General features: G+C 42.1%; 1 protein-coding gene across 1 annotated transcript in view; it reads left to right on the forward strand.

Annotated features, from left to right (window-relative positions):
* PDE8B (phosphodiesterase 8B) overlaps nt 1-25,165 on the forward strand; it is a 262,662-nt gene that overhangs the window by 137,832 nt on the left and 99,665 nt on the right. The window contains exon 2 of the mRNA XM_023510939.1: nt 10,861-10,917. Coding sequence (XP_023366707.1) covers nt 10,861-10,917 — 57 coding nt within the window. The remainder of the gene's footprint in view (nt 1-10,860; nt 10,918-25,165) is intronic.

Here is a 25,165-nt window from a genome sequence, read left to right on the forward strand (position 1 = left end):
AAAAAAAAAAAAGTAAGAAAAAGTAAAAAAAAAAAATACACCTACTGTGTTTTGAACTTCTGTGGCTCAGTGGGTAGGGTGCCAACCCTATATACCGAGGGTGGTAGATTCAAACCTGGCCCTGGCCAAACTGCAACAAAAAATAGCCGGTGTTGTGGAGGGCACCTGTAGTCCCAGCTACTCAGGAGGCTGAGGCAAGAGACTTGCCTAAGCCCAGGAGTTGGAGGTTGCTGTGAGCTTTGATGCCACAGCACTCTACAGAGAGCGATACAGTGAGACTCTGTCTCTAAATAAATAACTTTTTTCGAAAATTAATCTTTAAACAATTCTGTAGCACACCTAAGATCCTCTCATGGCACACCAGTTGAAAATCACTACACTGGAGATAAAATGGTGAAAAAGACAGAATCTGTGTCCCCAAGAAACTCACGTTCTTGCCAAGGAGCAAGATATTAAATGACTAATAAGTGCTATGGATACAGAGGGATCAGGGGAGAAGGGACTGACTGGTTGTGGCCTGGGTGAGGGTGGGCTTGAGCCATGTCCAGGGGGAAGCAGGCCCTTGGAGGGTGAGTGAGCTGCTGAGGCTGGGAAGGGATTTCCAGGTCAGCCACTTTTCTTGCTGAATTCTCAACTTCCCTCCTGTCTAAGGAAAGCTCTAACACTCAAGCCCAAGTTACTTAACAAAATTCCTGAAGCTGAAATTACTGAGAGCTGTGGGAGTCACCTCTGGAGAGTGTGGCACCGTGACAGGTGAACTAGCCAACCCAGCAACCTTGCTTTCTCGGAGTCTGTCTCTTTCCCCCGCCTACCCTGCACCAGCTGGGCTGTGTCTTGGAGTTCCTTCTCTGCTGAAGTGAAGCCAAACTGCTTTCTCTCCATGTAATTTTTTCTTGATCATCGCAATATATTTTCCCCCTTCCTTTTACTGTTGTAGTTCCTGCTCAGAGCAGCATTTTTGTTTTGCTGTTTCTAAATCTCTGTTCTTGTCTATTCAGAAAGTGGGCAAACCACATGTTTGATTTTTCTCAAGTCACAGATCTGATCATGTTAATCCTCTGCTCCAGCACCTGCAGTGTGGTGGCTGCTCGCAGGTGAGGAGGAAAGCTCCTCTCCAGGATCCTCCTGGCATCCGACCCCAGCCCACACAGTCCTCCCTGCCACGTGCGTATCATCCAGCCTCCCTGGACGCCTGTCTTCTCCCGTGAGCACCTTGGCTCTCCTGCCTCCGTGCATTTGCTCGTGCTGTTCGTGTGCCCAGAACCTCCTCCCCCACCCAGTCTCTTGATCTTCCTATTCTTCACAACCTGCCTGTCTCCTGAAGGCTTCGTTGATCTCTGCACCTCCCAAACTAGAGAGCAGAGAGATTATCTCTTCTCTCTCAACTTCAAAGTCTGAGGGAAATGTCTCTCAACCAGAATTCTATCTCCAGCTAAACTTCTAAACAAAAGTGAGTGTTAGATATTTCCAGATCAACAAATGTGTTTGCCACTCAGGGACCTCACTACATGAAAATACATGTTCTCAGTTGGGAAGTCAGGGACTTAAGGCTGCTAGTTTGAGATCAGCCACAGTATTTATACCATGAAAATTAGCAAATACTACAAAATAGTGCTTTTATTTTTTTTTTTCCTGGAGACCCAGCTCATCTGAAGGTGAGTTGGTGACGCTGATTACGTGTATATGTATGTGTGTGTGTGTACGCACATGGATTTTTGGCACACCATGGATGTCCTGTAGTTCAGTTAAGAACACTGTAGTCTGACAATCCTTCCTCCTTAGGCTCTCAGGGAAATGTGAGGGGGCTAGAACTGTCTCCCTTCACACTCTGATCCCATCCTCCCCTCTTAGGCCTGGGAATCATGTTACCTGTGACCCCACCCCCACTTTTGTTTCTCTGTCCCTGGCAAACTTGGTCACTTCCTGGAGTCAGTGCTAACACCCTAATTGAGGATCTGTGCATCTGTAGTTGCTCAAAGTCCACCCTTTGAAGTAGAGAATCTTGGCTTGGCTACACAGACGTCAGTAAATGATCTCCTGTTTCTGTTCATAATTGCTGCTTTATAAATTGGTGAAACGCAGCACTCAGCCTCCCGCCTCAGAGACAGAACTCCGCACTCTGCTCTCTGGGAATATACCTGCCATGGGGTTTCCTCTGTGGACCACTACCTGTTGCCAGCCCTCAGAGCCAGCAAGGACAGATTCTAGGGTTCTGCTCTGACAGTTGACCTCTTTTGGACACAGAAGCAAGGTCAGATGACTTGGATCACAGACCAAGATGGAAAAGGCAAGCCAAGAGACACAGGAGAGTGTGGGTCATGACCAGAGGAGCTGGTAAACTGGGGCACCGAGCTGGCCGTGGAGGTGGAGTGGCAGCACCTGGGAGGGGTGCAGCGCAGTCGGGTTAGGGTGAGATGGGCGAGAGTCCCAGAGAAATGGGAGAGGTGGGCAGGGAGAGGGCCCCCCAGCAGCAGCCTTGCAGCCCTCTTCTGGCTCTGCCCTCCCTCCACCTGGCTCCCGGCTCACCTTCCTACTAAGTTGGGTGGGGCTCGGGGAGAAAGCTGTAGGGACTTTCCTGTCCTTAAGCAGGAAAATATCTTCTTGCTTAAGTGTTGTTTTTAAACCGTGCTTGCCCTTGCTCGGTGGCCTTGCCTGCCTGCCACTGAGTTCACAGGGGGAATGAGCTTAGCATGATGTCTGGGGCAGGGAGGGCTTAAGGAACGGGTATCCTCCTGCTGCCGCGTCTCCGCCCCTCCATGTAAGGTCAGCTGTATCATGACTTCATTTGCATATTGGTTACCTTCAAAAGTATAAAGGCAACATGTGGGCTGGGGGAGATTGTTGTTATTTTGGACAGCCTATCCCCTTCTTATAGAGGTCATTTCTTTAGTTTCTTAGCCTTCCAAAGTAAATCTCTTTATTTTATGCATTTTAAACTTTTATTTACTTAGTCTTTCTTTCTTTTTTTTGGCCAGGGCTGGGTTTGAACCCACTACCTCTGGCATGGGGTGGGTTCATGGGGCCGGCACCCTACTCCTTGAGCCACAGGCGCCGCCTTATTTACTTAATCTTTCATTCATAAATTTATTTTCTGCCCCTGGACCACTCCTTTAAGAACCTCTGATCTTGCTGGAGAAACCATTCACAGCAGTCCTTGTTGGAGGGCACTTCTGTGCGTGGTGAATGCAGTGAGCTCAAGACAGAGGCCTGGCCAGTGAAAACATACCCAGATTGTCCATCAAGTTTCTCTTAATCAACCACATTGCTTTCACTTTCTAGTCCCTCACTGTTTTAGTGATTCTGGCAGTTGCACGGCTTTTGCAGGAGGGCTTCTGCTGCAGACAACACCGACTGCTGTGGGAGTGAAGCTGGGGCTGCAGGGCAGCAGCCCAGTGATGCAGAGTCCGGGGAGACATTGCTGTCCCAGTGGAGTTGCTCCTGGCATGAACGGAGGCCGCTGGTATCAGCACGTGCACCTCACAGCATACTGATTAGCCTAGAGGAAAAGCCTGAGAGAGGGACATGCTCTACTTGAGCCTGTCACTTCTTCCTGACACAGCAGTGAAACACTTAAGGAACTTGTCACAGGAACTCAAGGCCCATGTTAGTTTTCATCAGGCTAGGCCTGCTGGGCAGACCCACTGTTGGGGATGCCACTGCTGCCCAAGTAGAGCAGGACAGGCAGCTGTGTCCTCCTGAGAGCCCAAGGCTGGGGGCCAGAAGCCTCAGATGGGCAATCAGTAGAGGGCTCTTTGGGTTTTCTGCTGGCTGGTTTGGTGAGAGGCCAAAGCACCCAGTATCACATCATTCTACAGCGATGTGCGGGTGGGGTGTGAGAATCAGCCCTAGAGAGCAAAAGAATATTGGTGTTTTAGAGAAGATCCATAGCACGAGGGCCAGGGGGTGAAGCATGGGGAAATAGGAAGAAAGGGGAGAAAGGGATAGTTTTCATCTTTCAAAGTATAATTTGAGGGAAGTTCTGCTTTTCTTGTTTCTAAACTGATACAGCATCCTGTGGCCTTTGCGTCATTGCAGTGTCTCTGGTTGTGCTCCTTCAGACCGACAAGGGGCCAGAGCAATGCAGTGTACAGGATAAGCTTCCAGGTAGTGGCAAATGTGACCGGAGCCTCTTAGAGAAAAACAAAATTGGGTCCGTGAGGTGAGGCCAAGACCTTCAGCCAAATTAGTCTAGAGGAAAGTCATTTTTAGAAATCCAAGAACAGTCATTAGACATGAAGACAGATACTTGCTCTGTGCTTGCCTCCCTCCGACTGCTCGCCCGAGGCAGTTGGACTGAGCCAGCCCTGGGCTTACTGGTGGAGGTGGAGTGTGAGACAGAGCTAAGCCTCTTGTGGCCTTGGTGTGGTGTTGCCCAGCTCATCAGAGGAAATGTAACTGAGATGAATAATTTATTCATGGCAAACATGGGTAAGAGTAAGCAGTTTGTTCCTCATACTAAAATAGTAAGCAAAGTAAGATCCAAATAGAAGAACAGCTCTTAAGGGACAGACGCACTCCCATGCTTGAGAGAAATGGTAACTGGTGCGCAGCGCATACACGTGGTGGTGATACCGGAGTGTTGTTATTCAGTAGGTCCTTGATCTCGGGGATTTGAAGAATGAACCCACGGATCACAGATGAGTGGTAAGATAGGATTTTTATTAGAAGTTAGAAAGGAATACAGAAGCAGTAAAACGCACCAGAGTTGGAAGGGGAAAGAACTAAAAACTACCTGGGGAGTCTCTAGGTGGGTTCTTTTATCTAGCGCAGTGGTTCTCAACCTTCCTGATGCTGCAGTGTATTTTCATTGTTAGAAAGAGGTCTCGACCCACAGGTTGAGAACTGCTGATCTAGGGGTATTAGGTCTTGACAATTGTACTTGGCTAGGACTTGGCAAATAGAAACACATTTTCATTGTTAATGAGTGTTATTGACAAAAGAATGAATGCAGTCCCTCCGGCTCAGGGCCAAAGGTCAGGGTGTTCCCTCCATGAACTTGCCCAAGCCTAAGAAAACTGGGGGTCCCCTGTCCAGCCTTGAATGGGGGGGAATCCTGTATCAGTCCTCCCTCTCCGAATAGAAGCTTTAATGGCTATTAGGGAAAAGGGGCGCTGTCTGCTCCAAACTGCTTCTTGCTGTAAATGGACGGTGATATGGGGGGGCAGTTAGAGGCTCCGCAGAGGAGGTTGGTCCAGGGTTCACAGTAAATGGAAATCTAGGTTGATTCTTCGAGTTGAGAATAAAATGTTAGTGTATTCTCTTCATGAAATTGCCCAGGCCCAGAATACTGGGGTCCCTTGTCCAGGCTGGAATAAGGGAACCCTGTATCAATAGAAGGGGACAGTTAGGGTCTCTTCAGATGAGCAGTGATCCAGGGATTTGCAATAGAGTCAGGTCTGGGCTGGAACCTTTTTCACTGCTTGTGGTTTGATAAAATTATCTCTGAAAAACATAAATCTGATTAGTACATTAAAAGGCAAGGTTAGAACAATGAGAGGAGGGGGTTAATAAAGTTTATGATTTTGAGAGAAAATTGTATTAACACTTCTCTTGCTGTCTTCTAAATAATAATTATAAATTTTCTTTAGGCTCCTAAGTGTAGGTGGACTGTAGATGATTCTCTTCCTGGTCTGCTTCCATAGAAGGTGGTGGGTTCCAGGATTTTACTCGTGAATGATGTATCCAGGAATCTATTCCCATAACTTTAACAGCTGTAGAAGAAAAGATAACAGAAAAGGGACCTTCCCAAATTGAGGTTAGGGAAGGTGAACTAGAGGGAAGAGTCACAAGTTCTTGTTCTCTGTTTTTGATTCTCATTCCAGAGTGATTAGGCACCCCTTTTTTGAACATTTTAAATTAAAGAATAGAGTGGTTTTAGCCATTTTACTATATCCAGGAATCCAGAGTCTGTAAAAGCCTGTAATTCCTAAGAAGCCTTGAAGTTGTTTCAGAGTTTGAGGTTTAGGGTGAATGAATATTGGTCTTATTCTTTCTTTGCCCAAGGCTCTCTTTCTCTGTGAAAGCTGGAGACCCAAATAGTGAACTTCAGGTACACATCATTGGGCTTTAGCCTTGGAATCTTTGTACCCACCCTCAGAAAGTTTAATAGAGCATGAGTAGCTTTGTGGCATTCCTCTATATCTGGTGCTCTGAAAAGAATGTCATCCACATACTGAATAAGAGTCACTGTAGGATATGAAAAATGACTCAAGTCTTTGGCTAGGGCTTGTCCAAATAAGTGAAGACTGTCCCTAAATCCCTGGGATAACACAGTCCATGTGAGCTGGGTTTTAGAGTCGGGGGGTCTTCAAAGGCAAAAAGGTGTTGGGAGTTTTCATGAAGAGGAATGCAAAAGAAGGCATCTTTTAAGTCTGGGACTGTGAAACAGGCAGCTGTTTCAGGGATTTGAGATAATAACCTATACGGATTGGGAACTTACAGGATGGAGAGGAACGACTGCTTCATTTATAATGCAGAGGTCTTGGACTAGTCTCCAAGTTCCATTTGGCTTTGGCACTCCGAGAATAGGAGTGGGTATTAGTCCATTCTTAGCATCTGTTTTCAGAGAATATCGCTTTTGATTGAGATAAATGGTGGGATTTTTTTTAACTTAATTTGGACAGGTTGAGCATATCTTGCTCTTCCCACCTGTCCCTCGGTAGCCCACACTTCTGGGTTAATTTCTGTCTCTAATAAGGGAAGGCATGATATAGGTTCCTGTCCCATATTCACGTAAATGGTTGTTCCTGCTTTAGTTAGTATGTCCCTTCCCAAAAGGGGAGCAGGACTTTCATGATTAGGAAGGCATGAGAGAACAGCCAGTCACCCCAATTGCAGCTTAACGGCTGAGAGAATAATTTGGTAACCAGCTTTCCAGACACCCCCTATTTAGTTACAGATTTAGGGGATAAAAGAGCAGGGTTAGAGAGGAGTACAGAAAAGGTTGCTCCAGTGTCCGGGAGAAACTCTGCCTTCTGGCCCTCCACTATGAGGCAAACCTGGGGCTCTTGAAGGGTGAGGACATAAGCTGGAGCCCTGAGAATCTGCCCTGGGCACCCTCACTGCAGTTTGGGTTCTAATGAGATCACTGTCCGAGGAGGCCTTCGCTGCTGGGGACAGGCTACCTTCCAGTGATCACCCTTGCACTCTGTCGGTGGCTTACCCAACAGGTGGTCCTGCTAGAAGCAGTCTTTCCTGAAGTGGCCGGTCTGACCACTTTGGAAGCACTTGTTCTTAGCTCCTCTGGCTTCCCTCTGCCCTCCTGATCTCGATTATAAAATACCAAAGTGGTCATTTTAAGAAGATTCTCCGGGTTATGATCTGGGCCTAGAGCCAATTTCTGGAGTTTTCTTTGAATGTCTGGGGCCTCCTGAGTGATAAATTTATCTTTTAAAATAATTTGGCCCTCTAAGGAATCGGGTGTCAACTGAATGTGCTTTCTGATTGCCTCCCTAAGATGCTCAAGAAAGGCTGAGGGACTCTCCTTTTGCTCTTGGTTAATAGTAGACAACTTAGAATAATTTATAGGTTTTTTTCTTGGATCAACATAAACCTTCTAGGATATATGTTAGAAAATGTTTACACCACCAGTTACCTTGTTTCTCAGGGTCCCATTCGGCATCCTCAAAGGGAACTGCCTGTCTTCCCATGGGGTATCTGTCCCTTTCCTCAGGAGACAAACTGGCATCAGTATTGGACATGAACCACAAATCACCCCACTTTCTAGCTTCATCTAAGACTTTTTATCAACAAAAGTTAAAGTTTGATCTAGTAGTAGCATTACATCTCTCCAAGAGAGGTCAAAGTTTTGTCCTAACCCCTGAAGAACATCTGTGTACTTACTGGGGTCATCAGCAAATTTTCCCAAATCAATGTTAATTTGCTTTAAATCTGCCAGATAAAATGGAGTGTATACTTGCACACTTCCTCTTTTACCACCTGCAGTCTCAATCAAGGGACACAAAGGAGGAGGATATGGTTGCCTTCTGGGGATCCCAGTAGGACCAGAAAAAACTTTTGGGGTACAGCCTCCCTCCTGGGGTTTTCTGAATGCCTGGAGGAAGGTGTGGGAGAAGTAGATGGTGGGTTTGAACTAGGTGGTGACAGTGACTCTCTCAAGGATTTCTGGTCATTTGGGGAAGTTACTACAGCCAGGAGAGTTGAATCTATCTGACAGGTTTTACACAGTTGGGGGCTGTCCCTGAAGGAAAAGAAAGTTTGTACATAGGGCACTTCAGACCACTTTTCTTCTTGTTTACAAAAAATATCTAAATGAACAATGGTATCATAGTTTAGATACCCTCTGGGGGCCCTTGTTTACCAGTGGAGAGTTGATACTGAGGTCAGGCCTAGGTAGAGAAGAAAGCCATACCTTCTTTTTCAGTGTCTGGGGATCAAACATGTCCCAACATAGTCCAGCGGAGTGTTCGACACAGGCCGAAATACTAGGTATCTGGGAGCCTGGTCCCATCTAAAGACCATTCTCTTGGCAAGAGAACATTACCTGGGTGTTCTGTTAGAGAGAAAACGTTACCCATCTGTGGGAAAGAACACACGTCCAGCATCTTAATCCCGTCCCATATTGCTGGGTTGTCAAAGCATACTCTGATCAACCCAAAAGGCCTTCTGGCCAAACAAAGGAAGCATCCTTCCAATGCTTGGGGAAGAATTCCTGAGAAGTGTGGCCTTCTCAGCCCCTGTGCTTGTCTGGAATTAGCCACTCTTACTAGCACTTAATACCTGCTGATTCTCCCTGCTTATTATTTGCCAGCAGCACAGCCCAAGAAATCAGGTATCAGGGAGCCAGGTCCCACCTGATGTCAGCTCTGTCCCTTTCTGCATGTGCCCCAGAGTATTAATTAAAGTGGAGATGAGCCCCATCCTGGAGCAAATGGCTGTGCGGTGTTTATACATTTAACCTTTCATTATTTCTATCTACAAACTTCTAAATTCTCAGTAACAAAGACAAATAAGCTTTTTATCACGAGCAGGTTTTAAATGCTATGCTTTCCAGCCTCCTTTCTTTTCCCAAACGTTAGCAAGGTGACCACGGTGAAACTCAGGGTTGAGAGACGCTCTAAAATTTTTGCATTACAGTTAGTTACAATTAGCTGAAGTCTTAAACCTGCAAGTATTTTAAACTTTCCCATTTACACCAATAAACCAGAAGAAATCAAACACCCAGGGTTATTTTCATTGCCTTTCTTAATTTTTAAGAGATGGAACTGTAGCTGAGGGTTTAGGAAAATTTTTGCCTTGGGGAGTTGCCCTGGGCTTCCCTTCACAAGCTTCTGGTTGCCCAGAGAAGCCATGGAGGGGAATCATTTTGCCCTTTGGTTGGAGCTGACTGGTAGTTAACACGGTTTAGCCTTTTTTCTTAGACACAGGAAAGCGCCAATTGAATTTAACTTTGCAATGAAAGGCAGTAAAAACGACCTCATAACACCTACAACATCCAAAGCACACCTATAGCATCTGAAAAATACCAGAATGAGCCCATACAAACTTAACTAGTATATATTCTTTACCAACATTCAGACAAAGCATGTAAACTACAAGGAGAAAGAAGCAGCAGAGGTCTATAGAGATAAATAGGAGAAGTTTGGGACCACGGAAGAGAAGAGAAGATAGTAAGAGCTGGGAGAGCACGATTTTCCAAAGGCCCTCCCGTGTCCTGGGGTCAGAACCATTTCTGGGGACCCCAGGGCCTCTGGCTGCTACCTCTTTGCTTGGCTCTCAACCAGAGAAAAGGAGTAAATATACAATAGTTTCAAAAGTCTTCTAACATTCCCTTTGACTCCTTCCTGGAGCCAAGGGGAATTAGAAAGTTTGTTCCCCATCAGCCTCTCGCCTTGACCTGGAGGTCAGCAGCCACACTATGCACATTTACCAGCCAACGTGCATAAAAATTAGTCTCCATTATTATAACTATAGAGAAAAGTAGGATAGAGAGAAGTGGTCCCATTGCTTACCACAGATCTTCAATCCTGAGCCCCCAAATTTGATACCAGAATTTCGTTCTTCAGTGGTCCTTGATCTCGGGGATCCCAAGAATGAACCCCAAGAATGGACCACAGATCAGTGGTAAGATAGGATTTTTATTAGAAGTTAGAAAGGAATACAGAAGTAGTAAAAAAAACACCAGAGCTGGAAGGTAGGAAAGAACTAAAAACTACCTGGGGAGTCTCTATGTGGGTTCTTTTATCTAGGGCAGCGGTTCTCAACCTTCCTAATGCCGCAGTGTATTTTCTATTTTGTTAGAAAGAGGCTGTGATCCACAGGTTGAGAACCCCTGATCTTAAGGGCATTAGGTCTTGACAATTACACTTGGCCAGAACTTAGCAAATAGAAACACGTTTTTATCATTAATGAGTGTTATTGACAAAAGAATTAATGCAGTCCCTCCAGCTCAGGGCCAAAGGTCAGGGTGTTCCCTTCATGAACTTGCCCAAGCCTAGGAAAACTGGGGTCCCCTGTTCAGCCTTGAATGGGGGAGGGGGGAATCCTGTATTAGTAGGTGCTCAATAAATAATTATTGAATTGATGTTTTCTACCATAAACCAATACATGCGTATTATAAAAATCCAGGCACCTGAAGGAAAGATAACCTGAAAGTCTGACCACTTAGCTTTTGGGGATATATCCTTGCAAACATTAACAATACATACAAAAAGATATATTGTCTAAAAACAGCCTGTACTGTACTGGATGCTGTGTCACCTGTCTCCAGGCCAGATAAGATGGATCCTTTCATTCAGAGTCTGCAAAGTGGCAAAATATAGTAGGTTGTGTAAGAAAGGGTTTATGGGTCTATGTAGTTTAAGACTTGACGCTTCTCACGTGCTGTCCTTTATTTAGCAGGTGTCTTCGGCAGAGGTTCGCATTGGGCCCATGAGACTGACGCAGGACCCTATTCAGGTACGCAGCCTTTACTCAGTAGGAGAATCACGTTCAGAGCATGCAACAGATGGCCGTCCTTGGCCCACCTGCACACACATATATACATAAATAGACATGTCTTTTGTCTGTGTGTCAAGGAAATGCCTGTTTTTATTAATGTCATACTGGAGGATTAAAATTTGCTTTCTCGAAGACTTAAACATTGTTCCATCTTGAATATAAATATAATGGGGTGGATTGTATGCTGGATTGTGAGAAAGGACAACTCTTCTACCAAAAAACTAGTCTGTTCCCCATCCTGCCATAGCCAGAAATGGAAGAAGCAGTGTGGTGCTGAAGGGCTGGGCTTTGCTGTGAGTCACAGCTGAGTGTGAATCTTGCCTCTGCCTTTAATCAGCTGTGTGATTTTGTATACTGTCCGATGATCAAGTTCGGGACCTCATCCTAGAAAAATGCTACATAGCTCATTGCTGAATACCACAGCACTTTTTCTAGGATGAGTTCGCAAACTTAATTTTCAGACCTTGTAATGATGACAACTCTGGCCATTCCACAAAAAGAGTTCCAACATTGCTTTGAAGGGTGAGCTAGACAGAGGCATCAGTGCACAGCTTCCCAAGGGGAAAATGCTGAAGGTGACTATGGTGATACCCAGCAGTGAGGGATGTAGCACTTTTTCTAAGATGAGTTTGGGAACTTAATTGTCTGTCCTTGTAGATAGCTTTATTCTTTTGACGCAGTGTCCTTTCTGCAAAGTGGAGATGAGAATGCCTTTCATAGGGAATTAAATAAAATAGCATTGAGTGCCTAGAACACTGCTTGGCAATGGAACATGCTCGGTAAATTATCATTGTCGTTGTTGCTTGGGAAGAGTTGATATTAACAAAAGCCTCCTCTTGGGTATTCTGCGTGCCTTGAGCCAAGCAGCCCACTGGGTGTTCGGATTGACCTCATCCCAGCAACGACAGCAACTGTGACCTCCTCAAGGCCCGTCTAGCTACTCCCCTTGGAGTAGCAAGTACGATAAGGGAATCTGTACACTTTTGAATAATTAAAAAACCCTCATTTACATGTTAGGCCAGAGTAAGTGAAAGGCTTCCCCATAGAAACTGTAGCTTGTTAGCAGCTGGAAGCCTGTCCTGTATGTAGGATAAGTGAAGATACAGAAAGTGAAAAACCAACCAAGGAAACGTACTATTTGATTTACAAGCAAATGGAAAAAGAAAATAATGTTTTACAGTTGTTTGGAAAGGAAAAGCAAATCTAGGCAAAGGAAAAAAACAAAAGGAAGACAGTTAGCTTGGGAAAATTTGATGAAAACAAATTTAGGAGCAGAGAGAGAAAACTAAACAAAAGCCACAACTATTTGTATAGAATATAAACAAGTGGAAAATTCCAGTAATCGTTCTGAGAGTTTGTATTTTGTACTCTAATTTTGAATGAAGGCAGTAGCAAATAAAGGAGTTGGTATCAGGGACTTATTTCCAAAGCAATTTTCAGAATACTTCTTGGGGTTGGTGTAATTTTAGACTAATTTCATTTACCTTCAGATTTACCCTGCGCTGTACTGGCGATCAGTGCTTATGGCGAGGATGCCTCATTCTTCTGAAAGTGTAATTTGTCAAATTGTAAAATATTTCACATATTCATAGAGGTACGTGTGTGTACGCACCGTACTTCTATCAAACGTTGACTTATGTCCTATTTGTTCCAGAGGGTTTCTTCCAGAAACATTGCTGGCACTGTTTAAGCCCTCTAGCTTCTGTTTCCTTTTCTCTCTGGAAGTTACCACCACGATGCGGATTTGTATATTCTTCGTCTGTATGTGTCCGTTCATAATATTTAGTCTTGTTTTGAACGGTTTTAAGCTGTCTTTGGAAGGTGTCATGCTGTGGGCATCATTCTGCCATTCGCTTCTTCATTTGGCATCACTTGGTGTCATATCTGAGCATTCATTGCCTAATCTAAGGTTATAAGGATTTACTTTTTTGTTTTCTTAGAGTTTCATAGTTTTAGGCTTTACATTTAGCTCTATGATCCACCTGGAGCTAATCATTATATAGGGCATGACCTAGGGGTCCAACTTCATTGTTTTGCATGTGAATATCTGGTTGTACCAGCAACATTTGACTTTTGACAAAGATGCGGAGACAACGGGGAAAGAAGAGTGTTTTAAACAATCAACCATAAATCTGAGGGTTTCTCTCAATTCTCAGTTCTGTTCCACTGATTTACATGTCAGTCCTTTTGCTAGTATGACATTATCTTGATTCCTGTAGCTTTATAGTAAAGCTTTGAAATTGTAAAATGTGAGTCCTCCAACTTTATTCTTATTTTTCAAGATTGCTTTGCCTATCTGGGTTCCTTTCATCTTTGTGTGTCAATTTCTGGAGGGAGGGGCAGCTAGGACTTTGTTAGGGGTCCTAACAAAGGACTCTAACTCTCCTAACTGACTCTATAGATCAGTTTCAGGAATATTATCTTAATAATCCATGACTGTGAGATGTGTTTCTATGTTATAGGATCTTGTATCTTGCACCCTTTCTGAATTCATTTTTTATTTTTTTTGTGGACTAAAGATTTTCCATATGATGTCCCGTCATTATTTCTTCCTTTCTAATCTGTAATGCCTTTTTTTCATAATTGCCCTGCCTAGAAGCTCCAGAACAATGGTGTGTTTTGTTTTTAAACTTTTTAGAGAGTTGTTTATTTATCTATTGAGGCAGAGTCTCTTTCTGTTGCCCTGGGTGGTATCATAGCTCACAGCAACCTCAAACTCTTGGGCCCATGCAATTCTCATTCATGTCTCAGCTTCCCAAGTAGCTAGAGCTACAGGTGTCCACCACAACACCCAGGCTACTGTTTTCTATTTTAGTAGAGACAGGGGTCTCACTCTTGCTCAGGCTGGTCTCAAACTCCTGAGCTCAAGTGATCCACTTGCCTCAGCCTCCCAGAGTGCTAGGATTATAGGTATGAGCTGCTGTGCCTAGCTTGTTTTGTTTTTTAAGATACTTCTAGATCTTTTCTCAAAGTTGTACCATTTTACACCTTTATAAGCAGTATGAGATTTCTGGTTACAACAAATCCTTAAGGGTATCTGATATTGTCAGATCTTTTTAAATTTTAGCTATGCTAGCGGCCGAGTAATACTATCTTATTGTGAATTAAATTTGCGTTTCTTCATGAATAATGATGGGCACTTTTTTATTTACTTACCAGCTATTCTAGTTTCCTTTTGTGAAGTGTTTGATCAAGTCTCCTTTTTATTTTTTAATTGGGTTAATTTTTAAAAAATTGCCAAGTTGTCAGAGTTCTATATGTATTCTTCTTATAAGTTCTTTGTCATATTTGAGAACATTTTCTCCTAATCTTTGGCACTTTTACTCGTTTCCATAACTCTCTCTGGCTTTTGATGAGCAAAAATTTTTCATTTTGATGAAGTCTACTTTTTCCTTGTATGGTTATTGCTCTTTGTGTTTGAAAAATCTTTACCTGCTCCCAGGTATTATCCATTATCATGAATTATCAAGACAATAATTTCTTTGTTTTCTTCTAGAAACTTTATTGTTTTAACTTACAATTTTAGATCTCAAGATAATTTTTGTGTGTGGTATCACACAGGTGTTAAGGCTCATTCCCTCTACACCCAGCGCCCTCAAACTACGGCCCGTCCTGGGGCCCCCAGTCTGGCCCTCCGGGTGTAGGACCCCTGCTCTACACCCCACTAGTGATGGACTGTTTCTAGTTCCATTTGTTAAAAAGATTGTTATCCCCCATTGAACTGTTTTGATGCCTTTGTTACTGATTCTTTGATATCTGTTGCAGTTTGTTTTGTGGCCAAGTGTATAGTCAGTCTTTAAATCAGTATTCCACAAAAGGTACTCAAAAAGTTGTATTGTCTACTTGTTGGGTAGAGAGCTCTCTATACATGAGTCAGTTCAACTTTATGAACGGTGCTATTCAAACAATCTCTACCAATTTTGTGACTGTGTGTTCCATCAGTTTTTAATGATAGTGGATTTCTCAAATCATCAATATCTGTTCATATTTGCTGATATTTTGAGTCTGTGTTGTTAGGTGTATCCTGGCTCTTGATTGCTGTATATTTTTGGTGACTGTTCTATTTTTTGTTATTTAAGCGTGTCTTTAACCTTTTGACTTATATTCTGTTTATCTGTTGGTAATATTGCCAGGCCAGCTTTCTTAGGTTAACATTTCTGTAGTAGATCTTTTTCTGTTTTTGTTTTCCAGAAACAAAAGATTGTAGATACTTTATTTTAAATATGTCTCTTTTAAACAACACATAGTTTTAAATTTCTGAAGTCTATTTCTCTAATTTCTATCTTTGAAGAGTTTGAGTTTAATTTGATTACATTGAGTCTAATTACTGATACAGTTGATTTTATTTTGTATTTTTATATTACTCCTTTTCCTATGAGTTTCTTATTTCTGCTTATAAAGTTGGCAAAGTTTTCGAAATAACGTTTTATTTTCTCTAATGTTTTGGGAACTATAGATATAGTTCTGTTCTTTTGGTGGTTACCTTAAAATTTTTATTTTTTTAAATTTTTCATTTTAATTATTATTTATTTTGGGTGCACAAGGTATATATTCATAAGGTACATATGATATTTTGATACAGGCATACAATGTGTATTAATCCAATTAGGGTAATTAGAGTTTCTGTCATTGTATATGCATTTATCATTTCTTTGTATTAGGAAGATTCAAGTTTTACTCTTTTATTTTGAAGTATATCATAACTTCTTACTGACAATAGTCATTTTGTTGTGCTATGACATATTATTCTATCTAGCTATTTTTTTTGCACCCATGAACCATACCCACTTTGTACCCCCTTCTCTGCTACCTTCTCCAGCCTCTGGTTCCCAACATTCTACTCTGTTCCCATGAGATCAATTGTTTTATTGATTAGTTCCTACATATTAGTGAAAACGTGAGGTTTGTCTTTCTGTGCTTGGCTTATTTACTTCACATAGTGTTTTCTCCTTTCATCCATGTTATTGCAAATGACAGGATTTCATTATTTTTGTGGTTAAATAACATTCCTTTGTGTATTACCAAAATTTCTTTATTCATTCAAATGTTGGTGGACACTTAGGTTGAGTCCAAGTCTTGGATAACGTGAATAGTACTATAATAAATGTGGGAGAGCAAATATCTTTTGATTTCCTTTCTCTTGGATGTATAGCTAGCAATGGGATTGCTGGGTCATGTGATAGTTCTATTTTCAGTTTTATGAGGAACATCCATACTGTTCTTGGTAATGGATGCACTAATTTACGTTGCCACCAACAGTGTACAAGGATTCCCCTTTCTCGACATCCTTGCCAGCATTTATTATTGCCTGTCTTTTTGATACAAGCCATTTTAACTGATGATATCTCATTGTATTTTTGATTTGCATTTCTCTGATGACTAGTGATGTTGGACATTTTTTCATATACATATTGACTATTTGTGTGTCTTTTCAAAAAATTTATTCAGATCTATTGCCCATTTTTTTAATCAGATTATTTGATGTCTTACTATTGAGTTGTTTGAGCTTCTTGTATAGTCTAGTTATTAATCCCTTGTCAGATGGGTAGTTTGCAAATATATTCTCCCATTCTGTGGGTTATTGTTTTGTTTGCTGTGCAGAAAATTTTTAGCTTGATGTGATTTTTTTCCAGTATTACACTGGTTGCCTATGCTATTAGAGTATTACTCAATAAATCATTGCTCAGACCAAGGTCCTGGAATGTTCCCCCAGTGTTTTCTTTTTGAAGTTTCATAGTTTCAGGTCTTATAAGTTTAAGTCTTTTAACCCACTTTGATTTGATTTTTATTGTATGTCGTGAAAGATTAAGGTCTAATTTCATTCTTCTGCATGTGGATATCTGATTTTCCTAGCATCATTTATTGAAGAGATGGTCTTTTCCCCAATATATTCATTGGACCTTTGTCTAAAATAAGTTCACTAAAGATGTGTGGATTTCTTTATGGATTCTTATTCTGTTCCTTGGTCTATAGATATGTTTTTATGCTAGTGACATGCTGTTTTGATTACTATAGCTCTGCAGTATAATTTGAAATCAGGTCATGTGATTTCTCTAGTTTTGTTCTTTTTGTTCAGGATGGCTTTGTCTATTCTGAGTCTTTTGTGGTCCCATATCAATTTTAGCATTATTTTTTTCTATTTCTGTGAAAAGCCATTGGTGTTTCAATGGGATTACATTGAATTTGTAGATTGCTCTGAGTAGTAAGGATGTTTTAACAGTACTGATTCTTCCAATCCATGAGCATGAAACATCTTTCCTGTTTTGTGCCTTCTTTATTTTATTTCATCATTGTTTTACAATTTTCACTGTAGAGAGCTTTCTTAAACTTCTCTGGTTAAGTTTATCATTGCTAGGTATTTTATTCTATTTGTAGCTATTGTAAATAGGATTACTTTCTTGGTTTCTTCAGATAATTTGCTATTGGGATATAGAAATGGTACTGATTTTTGTATGATAAATTTATATCTTGCAACTTTACTGAATCTGTTTATCAATTCTAATAGTTTTTTTAATGCAGTCTTTAGGTTTCTATGAATATAATATATTATCTACAAATAAGGATAATTTTTCTCCTTTCCAGTTCAGTTCATGACCTTTATTTCTTTCTCTTGTCTGATTGCTCTCACTAGAACTTCCAGTACTATGTTGAATAACAGTGGTGAAAGTGAGCATCCTTGTCTTGTTCTAGATCTTGGGGGAAAGTTTTTGGTTTTTCCCTATTCAGTATGATACTAGCTGTCAGTCTATCATATATGGCTTTTATTGTATTGAGGTATGTTCCTACCCTTAAATTGTTTTTAATATACATGCTCAGCAGTCAAGTTTTATAACAAATCCTCAAGTTATGCTGTATTTCTGTCCTTTCAGATATGATATAGATTTTTGCAGGATTTAAATATCCCTTGATAGCCCCATTCTCCTATAACTGAAAGACAGTTGTCTAAAAATTTGAATTTATTATATTTAGTATGTTAAAACATACAAAATATTTTTTACTTGTGCTTATAACCTGTGCCACATAATACGAAAATGAATATGTGAACCCACCACCCAGTGCAAGACTTGTATTGTTACTAGTGCTAATGTGTACATGTGTACCCCAGTGTGTTTGACAGCAGCTGCAAGTGGTCTTGCATTTGAGTGAGGGAGACTCTTTTAAAAAAGATAATTAACCCAACTTAGGCTCAAGGATGGCTTTACTGTTTGGTCTCGTTCAAACATAGTGTTTGGCTCACTGGTAGATGAGTATCTACTGAATACCTCCTATATTCAAGGCTCCACGTTAGGTACTACAGGGGATAGAGAGCATGATGCTCCCTGAGCACAGAAAGAGGTCTGGGAGGTAGGTTTTACCGTTTAGATCACTCCAACATTAGGGACCCTGATACCCAGTCAAGTACTTCTACTGCTGGCTTTGCAGCTGTCTTAGAAAAATCAAGCTATGTCCTAGTACTTTTTAAAAATAATGTAAGATAGGAAAGTATGTTTATTTTGTATTAGAGAAAGGGAAGAGAGTTGGGGGGAAGAGATGGGAGAAGAGAGCAGGGAGCAAAAGAAGAGAAGATGGGGGAAAAAGAGAGAAAAGGAGCAAAAGAATGATATGGCATCCCAGAGGAAGAAAGGAAGAATACCTGTTTTTGTCTTATTTTTTTTTTCCCTTGGAGAAGAATATCTATTCTGTTAGTTACTTGACTGAAATGCCAAAAATATTAATTTGCTACATTAGCTAGAGCTCTTAGGACTTGGGAGGAAATGTTTTAATAAGAATACTTCAGGGATATGTTTGCTTTTGAGGGGGCATTCCTGAGGTCATCAGGGGAAATTTGCTCCCACCAGGACAGTTAGGAGGGGGTTCTGCATGCTCTACACAAAGCAGGCAGGAGCAGTTGGGGGTGCACATGGTGCTGTAGGGAGCCTTGCTCCTGGGTGAGGGATGTGACTCACGGTGATAGTCATATTTTTCAATCTTGGACAGAAAATAACAAGTAGGAGAGATACTATGAGGCAGAGGATTCAGATCAACGTGATACTATCTCAGAGTCACGTGGTTTGTCTTCATCAGTGCCTGGGGCACATTTACTTCCCCAGTGTGTGGGTCTGATGTGCTTCTGCGAGTGGATTTTTGTCCTCATTCCCTTCACGTGGGGCCTCCCAACTGCGCTTGGAAATGGTTCCCTATAGTTAAGGCCTAAGCTCTTTCCCGGCAAAGCAGCATCTTTCTTCAAAACCTTTTTTCCTATGTTGTCATTCCTCCATGTTGTATGGCTATGGGCTTTTTTTTTTTTTAAATCTTGGAACCATTACACGTTGGGGATTTTATAAACTGGTACATGGGCTCATGGAGAGCTGACCTTTGCCTACTAAGTGAAATGACTGAGTGGTGACTCCGTAACTCGCTGTGTCAGCTTCTCCCCTCCTGTCTTTCCATGTTGCTGCTACCTAGTTGTGTCTTCTTAGTCCAGCCAGTGCCATGGGACCACAGAGTTGTTAGGAATGTGGGTCCAATATTTTATGGGGTAAAAATAAAACTGAGACAGAGTAAGTTACTTAACATAGGATTGCAAAGGCTTTGGGGTCAGGCCAACCTCAGTTCAAATCTAGCGAGGGATGTGGCTATCACAAAGTCTCTTAGCTGTCAGTTTCCATGTCTGTAAAATGAGAGTAACACCTCCAGAAAGTATTACTGAGTGAGATGGTATATTTCAAGTCACTTGGCCCTTTGAAAATTCTCATCAAACTGTAGTGTTATCAGCATTACTTTTCGAGGGGCATTTCTCAGACCATTGTTGTCAACTCAGATGACCCTTCTTCAGATCAAATCACTCTGCTCTTTTGTGTTGTGTGGCTATGACGTGGAAGCTCCCTGTTATCAGGGTTTTGCTTAAAGCCAAACTGAATATTCTGAAAATTGAAGGTTTAATAGTAGATGTTAGTAATCCATTTGGAGATGTATAGACATACCCTTGTTTAGGAAAACACTGGTAGTAATGAACAATTACGTTGCCACTCTCAAGTTCAGAAAAAGTCCAGTTTTGTTTTCATCTTTTTCATAATTTAGCATTCAGCAGAGAAAATGGTTTCATTCTGGTTTAACGACCAAAGACAGATTTTTTGCTATCCTCAAAAAGGTATTTTCCACCTCTTTCTTGATAAAACTTATAACAGAAATAATTATAAGGATTCCTAGCAAAGCACGGCCACCCCTGGAGCTGGGAGAGGTGGCTGAAGGAGGGGTCGGGAGGTGCAGGTTCCAGCTCTGCCACTGCTTTGCTTTGGTGAAGTCTCTGTCCTTCCCTGTTGGTTGAATGGATCCTTCCCAGAGTCCTGCCTGCTCTGAGAACTCCCAAGAGTCATGGCCCCTGCTCCAGTCATTGCTACTGGGAACCCCTCGGGTCACCTGCTACACACCGCTGTAGCCTCCACACCAGGCCCTCCTCTTCACTCCCTTCCCTGGGTCAGCCCTCGTTTCATCCTCCTAGCCCAGGATGAAAGACAAACTAAACTTTGTGCTTCCAAGAAGGTTTAGGTCGAGTTCTTCTTGGAGATAAAGGGAGGCCCTCTCTGGCAGTTTGAGGTCTTTATAGTTACTTTTGAAAAGCAGTTTAGGTAGCCCTCACTTTGCCCAATTCCAATGTGTGCAAATTTCTGGTTTAAAAAACACCAGACCCCCAACATTTTTTGATCACAGTTGCTTCAGTGTTTTAACTATGAATAAATGCTAGACTCCAAATCTGCTGCTGCCCTTTCAGTCCACAAATCACTGAGTAAATAATAAATGTGCAGCATCATCGGTGATCAATCACTTTCAGTCTCTGCGGTCAGTCTCTGCCGATCTCTTATTTGGCGCAAGTGCAGACAGCAAAGCATGCAGTTGTGTTGCTTCCTGCCTCTCAGTGGTAAACCCACATGACGTTATGCAAAAATAGATTATTAAAAGAAGGCATGAGCCACCAAAGATGAAAGGGCAGTGGAGAAATGAGAATTGACCATAGACGTAATTGGAGGAAATATCAGTGAATGCGAGCTTACCGACACCACTCAGGCTAGTAGTTGTGATGGAAGGATGGAGATTTCACAGAGGAAGTGCAGCCAGCAAGCAAACTTCGCATCGGTTAAGAGAACCCTGGGGACGGTGCAGGCTACTGAAGGCACTGAGGATAAAATGCTGGCAGCTGAGCCAGACTTAGGAGTAGGACAGTTCACAAAAGCAGAGGAGAGATGCTCCCTCTGCCTCACAATTCATATGACGAGAAGAAAGTGGCCAATGCTGCTCCAACTGCTCTGCACAAAGTATTTGAAAAGAAGTATTTTTCTCAGGGTTTAATGCTTTAGGTTACAGTGGGCCATACAGATAGGAGTTTTCCATTTTTTCATTCCCCTATACATTTATAACCAGCAATAAAAAAAGTTTTCAGTATTTTAACACAAATCTTTAAGGATCACAGAACAATCATAATTTTGCTTTTGTTTATTAGATAGCTTGGCAGGGTAATTTTTATGGTCTGGTTCTACCAGGCAAAGTGAGGACGGCTGAGTCTGGACAGAGCCCAAGCTGGCCGAGCTCTGCTCCAGTTCCTTTCCTGTTCCACGCTTCAGCCGCAGTTGCTCCTTCATCTTCTACTCTGTTGCTGTGTTTACAGCAGTACAGTGAGATTGATGCCACAGAACCACTTCCTTCTGCTTCTCCTCCTGTGCCAGACTCCTCTCGGGGCTGTCTGTGGTTACCATTTATTAGCGCATTTATTGCAATGATCTGCTTCCCTGACTCTCCCCAGCTGGGGTCTTAGCAGCAGAGAGTGACCTATTGCTGTCTCTGTTGTCTTTTTGTTCCTAATTCCTAGCATCTTACATAATACGTTATCAGTAAATGAGGAATTTACTGATAACTGAGCATATTATTTGGAGCAAGCACAGGGGGCAGTTTGCTTTTACTCTCTACAAATCAAGTTGATATAGGCCATTCAGAGATGATTTTTTTTTAGAAATATATTTTGCAAAAGCATTTATATGAGTCATTGTTTATTAACTTCAATGAATGATCAATAAATGTTAAAAAGGCTGGGTGCAATGGCTTACACTTATAATCCTAGCATTCTGGGAATTGTAGAGGGTAGATTGCTTGAGTTCAGGAGTGTGAGACCAGTGAGCAAGAGTGAGACCCCATCTCTAGTAAAAATAGAAAAGCTAGCCAGGTGTTGTGGTAGGTGCTTGTAGTCCCAGCTACTTGGGAGGCTGAGGCAGGAGGATCGTTTGAGCCCAAGAGTTTGAAGTTGCTGTGAGCTATGCTGACTCACAGCACTCTACCCAGGGCAACAGAGTGAGACTCTGTCTCAAAAATAATACTAATAAATATTAACAAATGGCCATGTTTAATAGGGTATCAATACTGATGTAGACTATTGAAGCTGAAGGACTGTGTGGCTTTGGATATTTTTGGTTTTTGTTTTTTGGTTGCAAGTAACAGCTGCCTTATATTTTAAAAAATGTACATAAATGAATAATCTAAGTACTTCTGTTTTTTTTTTTTATTGAATGGTAACTATGTACATTAATGCACTTCTGGGGTACAGTGTGGGGTTTTCACATGCAATCCGAAATACTTCCATCAAACTGGTCAACACAGCCTTCATGTCATTTTCTCAGTTATTGTTTTAAAATGTTCACATTCTACTCTTAGAAAGATTCACTTGTACCACTGTAAGATAAACCTCAGAAGTGATCCCTCCAAACCCCCTCCCTCCACCCATTCCCCCTCTCCCTTCTCACTCCCCCCTCCCCATATTCTTAGGCTATTTGGTTATAGCTTTCATATAAAAGGTATAAATTAGTTTCATAATAGGGGTGTGTACATTGGATACTTTTTCCTCCATTCTTGTGATACTTTGCTCAGAAGAACATTCTCCATCTCCATCCATGTGAACATGAAGGATGTAAAGTCTCCATCCTTCTTAATGGCTGCATAGTATTCCATGGTGTACATATACCACAGTACTTCTGGTTTTAAATGTAGATTTTATTATTCGGGTATAGTAAGGCCAACAGTTCAGGGAACAATTGTCATTGAAAAAATAGTTACAGTTCCCAAGAGGAGGGGCACACCACCCAGGGCCACATGGGAGCGCTAGGGTCTGTCAGGAGGTGAGGAGGGGAGACTTGGGTTTCCACTGGAAGGATCTGGAAGCAGGGGAAGCAGGTTCAGGATTGGCTAGTCTAAATTTCAGGAGAGTCTGGGAGGGGAGTTGTAGATGTCTGGCATCTGGCCCTGGGGTGATTAGGGTACAGGCGGTGGTAGCCCAGAGGGTAAGAGCCAAAGACTTGGGCTCTAGATTGGTTGGTCTGCATATGAGAGGTATGATCTCAGGAGAGTTATTTGCTGTCTCTAGGAATTAGCTAACTGTGGGTGGGCAGTCCTTCTTGTGTCAGCGGAGCCCCAGACGGCAAAACGTCAGAAACAGAAAATAAAAAGGCGCAATTAATATGACTTCCTACCTTTCATCAGTTTTGTAAGTTTCCATGTGAAATCCAGTTTTTAAACTCCTTCAGATGGTTTAGAAAGCCTTGCCATATCACAGCCCTTTGCTGTGAACTTGACTTCCTCTCACCCTCCTGCCCACTGACCTTGCCCTGGGTCATACCACCCCCCTGAACACATCAGGCACGTCTGTGGGCTGTGAACACATCAGGCACATCTCAGGGCTGTGGCTCTCTACCTGGAGTGCTTTTCTTCAGCTGTCAGCTGGACTTTTGTTTCTGTTCCCTTCAGACATTGCTCACCCGTCTGAGCCCTTACTCTGCTCTGTTGCTTTTCACATAACACCCATTATTTATTAATAGTCCACATCATGTGCTCACGTCACATGCCTGCTATTTGTTTTTTGCCCCCCTGCCACTACAGTGCAAGGAGCCCTGATTTTGTTCAGCAGTACCCCCTAAGCAGTTAAAAACAGTGTTTTTAAAAGTTAATGATACCTGTAGCAATGTCCAACAGGAGAAAAGAGTTGTGTGCTTTTTGTGTTAGTCAAATATTGAGGCATAATGGTATCAAGGGCACAAACTTTAAAGGTTCTGCTTTAGAAACTCAAAATTCAGCGAGACATGAGAGACAAAGTTACTCACCTTTCCTGACATCTAGGCTCTGGGTGTTGAATTTCTCAAGTTAACACAACTACTCCAAGAAAAGGGCTGTTGACTTTTTGCACCATCAGCCATTTTATCCTACCTGATTTTTCTTACTGTAGCTGTCTTGTTACTAGTTGGATTTGAAGACCTTCTTTTCATTATCAAAATCTACAAGGCTGTGCCCTTCTCCTGTCTAGTGAGAGCCACCTATTTCTTCCTAGAAGGAGCTCGGTGGCTGGAGATGCTAGGAGCTTGCTGGGCTGAGAAGTGATCATCTCTGGCCATGGTGAGCCTTAAGAAGTATGGCAACCTTAGGTGTTATTGGCATGCTAAGAAGAAAATGTCAGAATCATGCTGAAAAATATCTTATGTTTCCTCTAGAAACATGACATTCAAGAAAACTAGAAACAATTTCTATCAAGTATAAAACAGATGGCATGTATGATTACATTTATTTATATTAAATTATTGGAAAGGGTTAGGTATGAAATGATGCTATGGTTTTGTTCTTTTCAAAAAGTCTTTATCTTTCACAGAAGCATATGAATGAAATAAGATATCTGGATTTGGCTCAGTGCCCATAGCTCAGCGGTTAGGGCACTGGCCACGTACACTGGGGCTGGCAGGTTCAAACCTGGCCCAGGGGCCTGCTAAACAACAATGACAACTACAACAAAAAATAGCCAGGCGTTGTGATGGGCACCTGTAGTCCCAGCTATTTGGGAGGCTGACATGGCAGAATCGCTTAAGCCCAAGAGTTTGAGGTTGCTGTGAGCTATGATGCCATGGTGGCACTCTACAGAGGGCAACATAGTGAGACTCTGTCTCCAAAAAAAAAAAAAGGTCTGGATTTGCCACAGTCTAATACAAGAGTTAGGAAAGCTGGTGGGGAGAGTGATGAACTCAGATTGGCCAGGAAATGCTTATTGCTGAAGATGGGTGATGGGTACATGAGATTCATTATACAGTAGAACCTCCATAGTTGAACTTTCCCTACAGTGATTGCCTCCTGAACTTGACCTAAAGTACACAGACCTGACGTGCACCACATGTATTTACCAGTACAACAGGCCTGGTTCCTTATG

The sequence above is a fragment of the Otolemur garnettii genome, unplaced genomic scaffold (assembly GCF_000181295.1).
Source record: "Otolemur garnettii isolate 467f Iridium unplaced genomic scaffold, OtoGar3 scaffold00017, whole genome shotgun sequence".
NCBI classification, from domain to species: domain Eukaryota; kingdom Metazoa; phylum Chordata; class Mammalia; order Primates; family Galagidae; genus Otolemur; species Otolemur garnettii.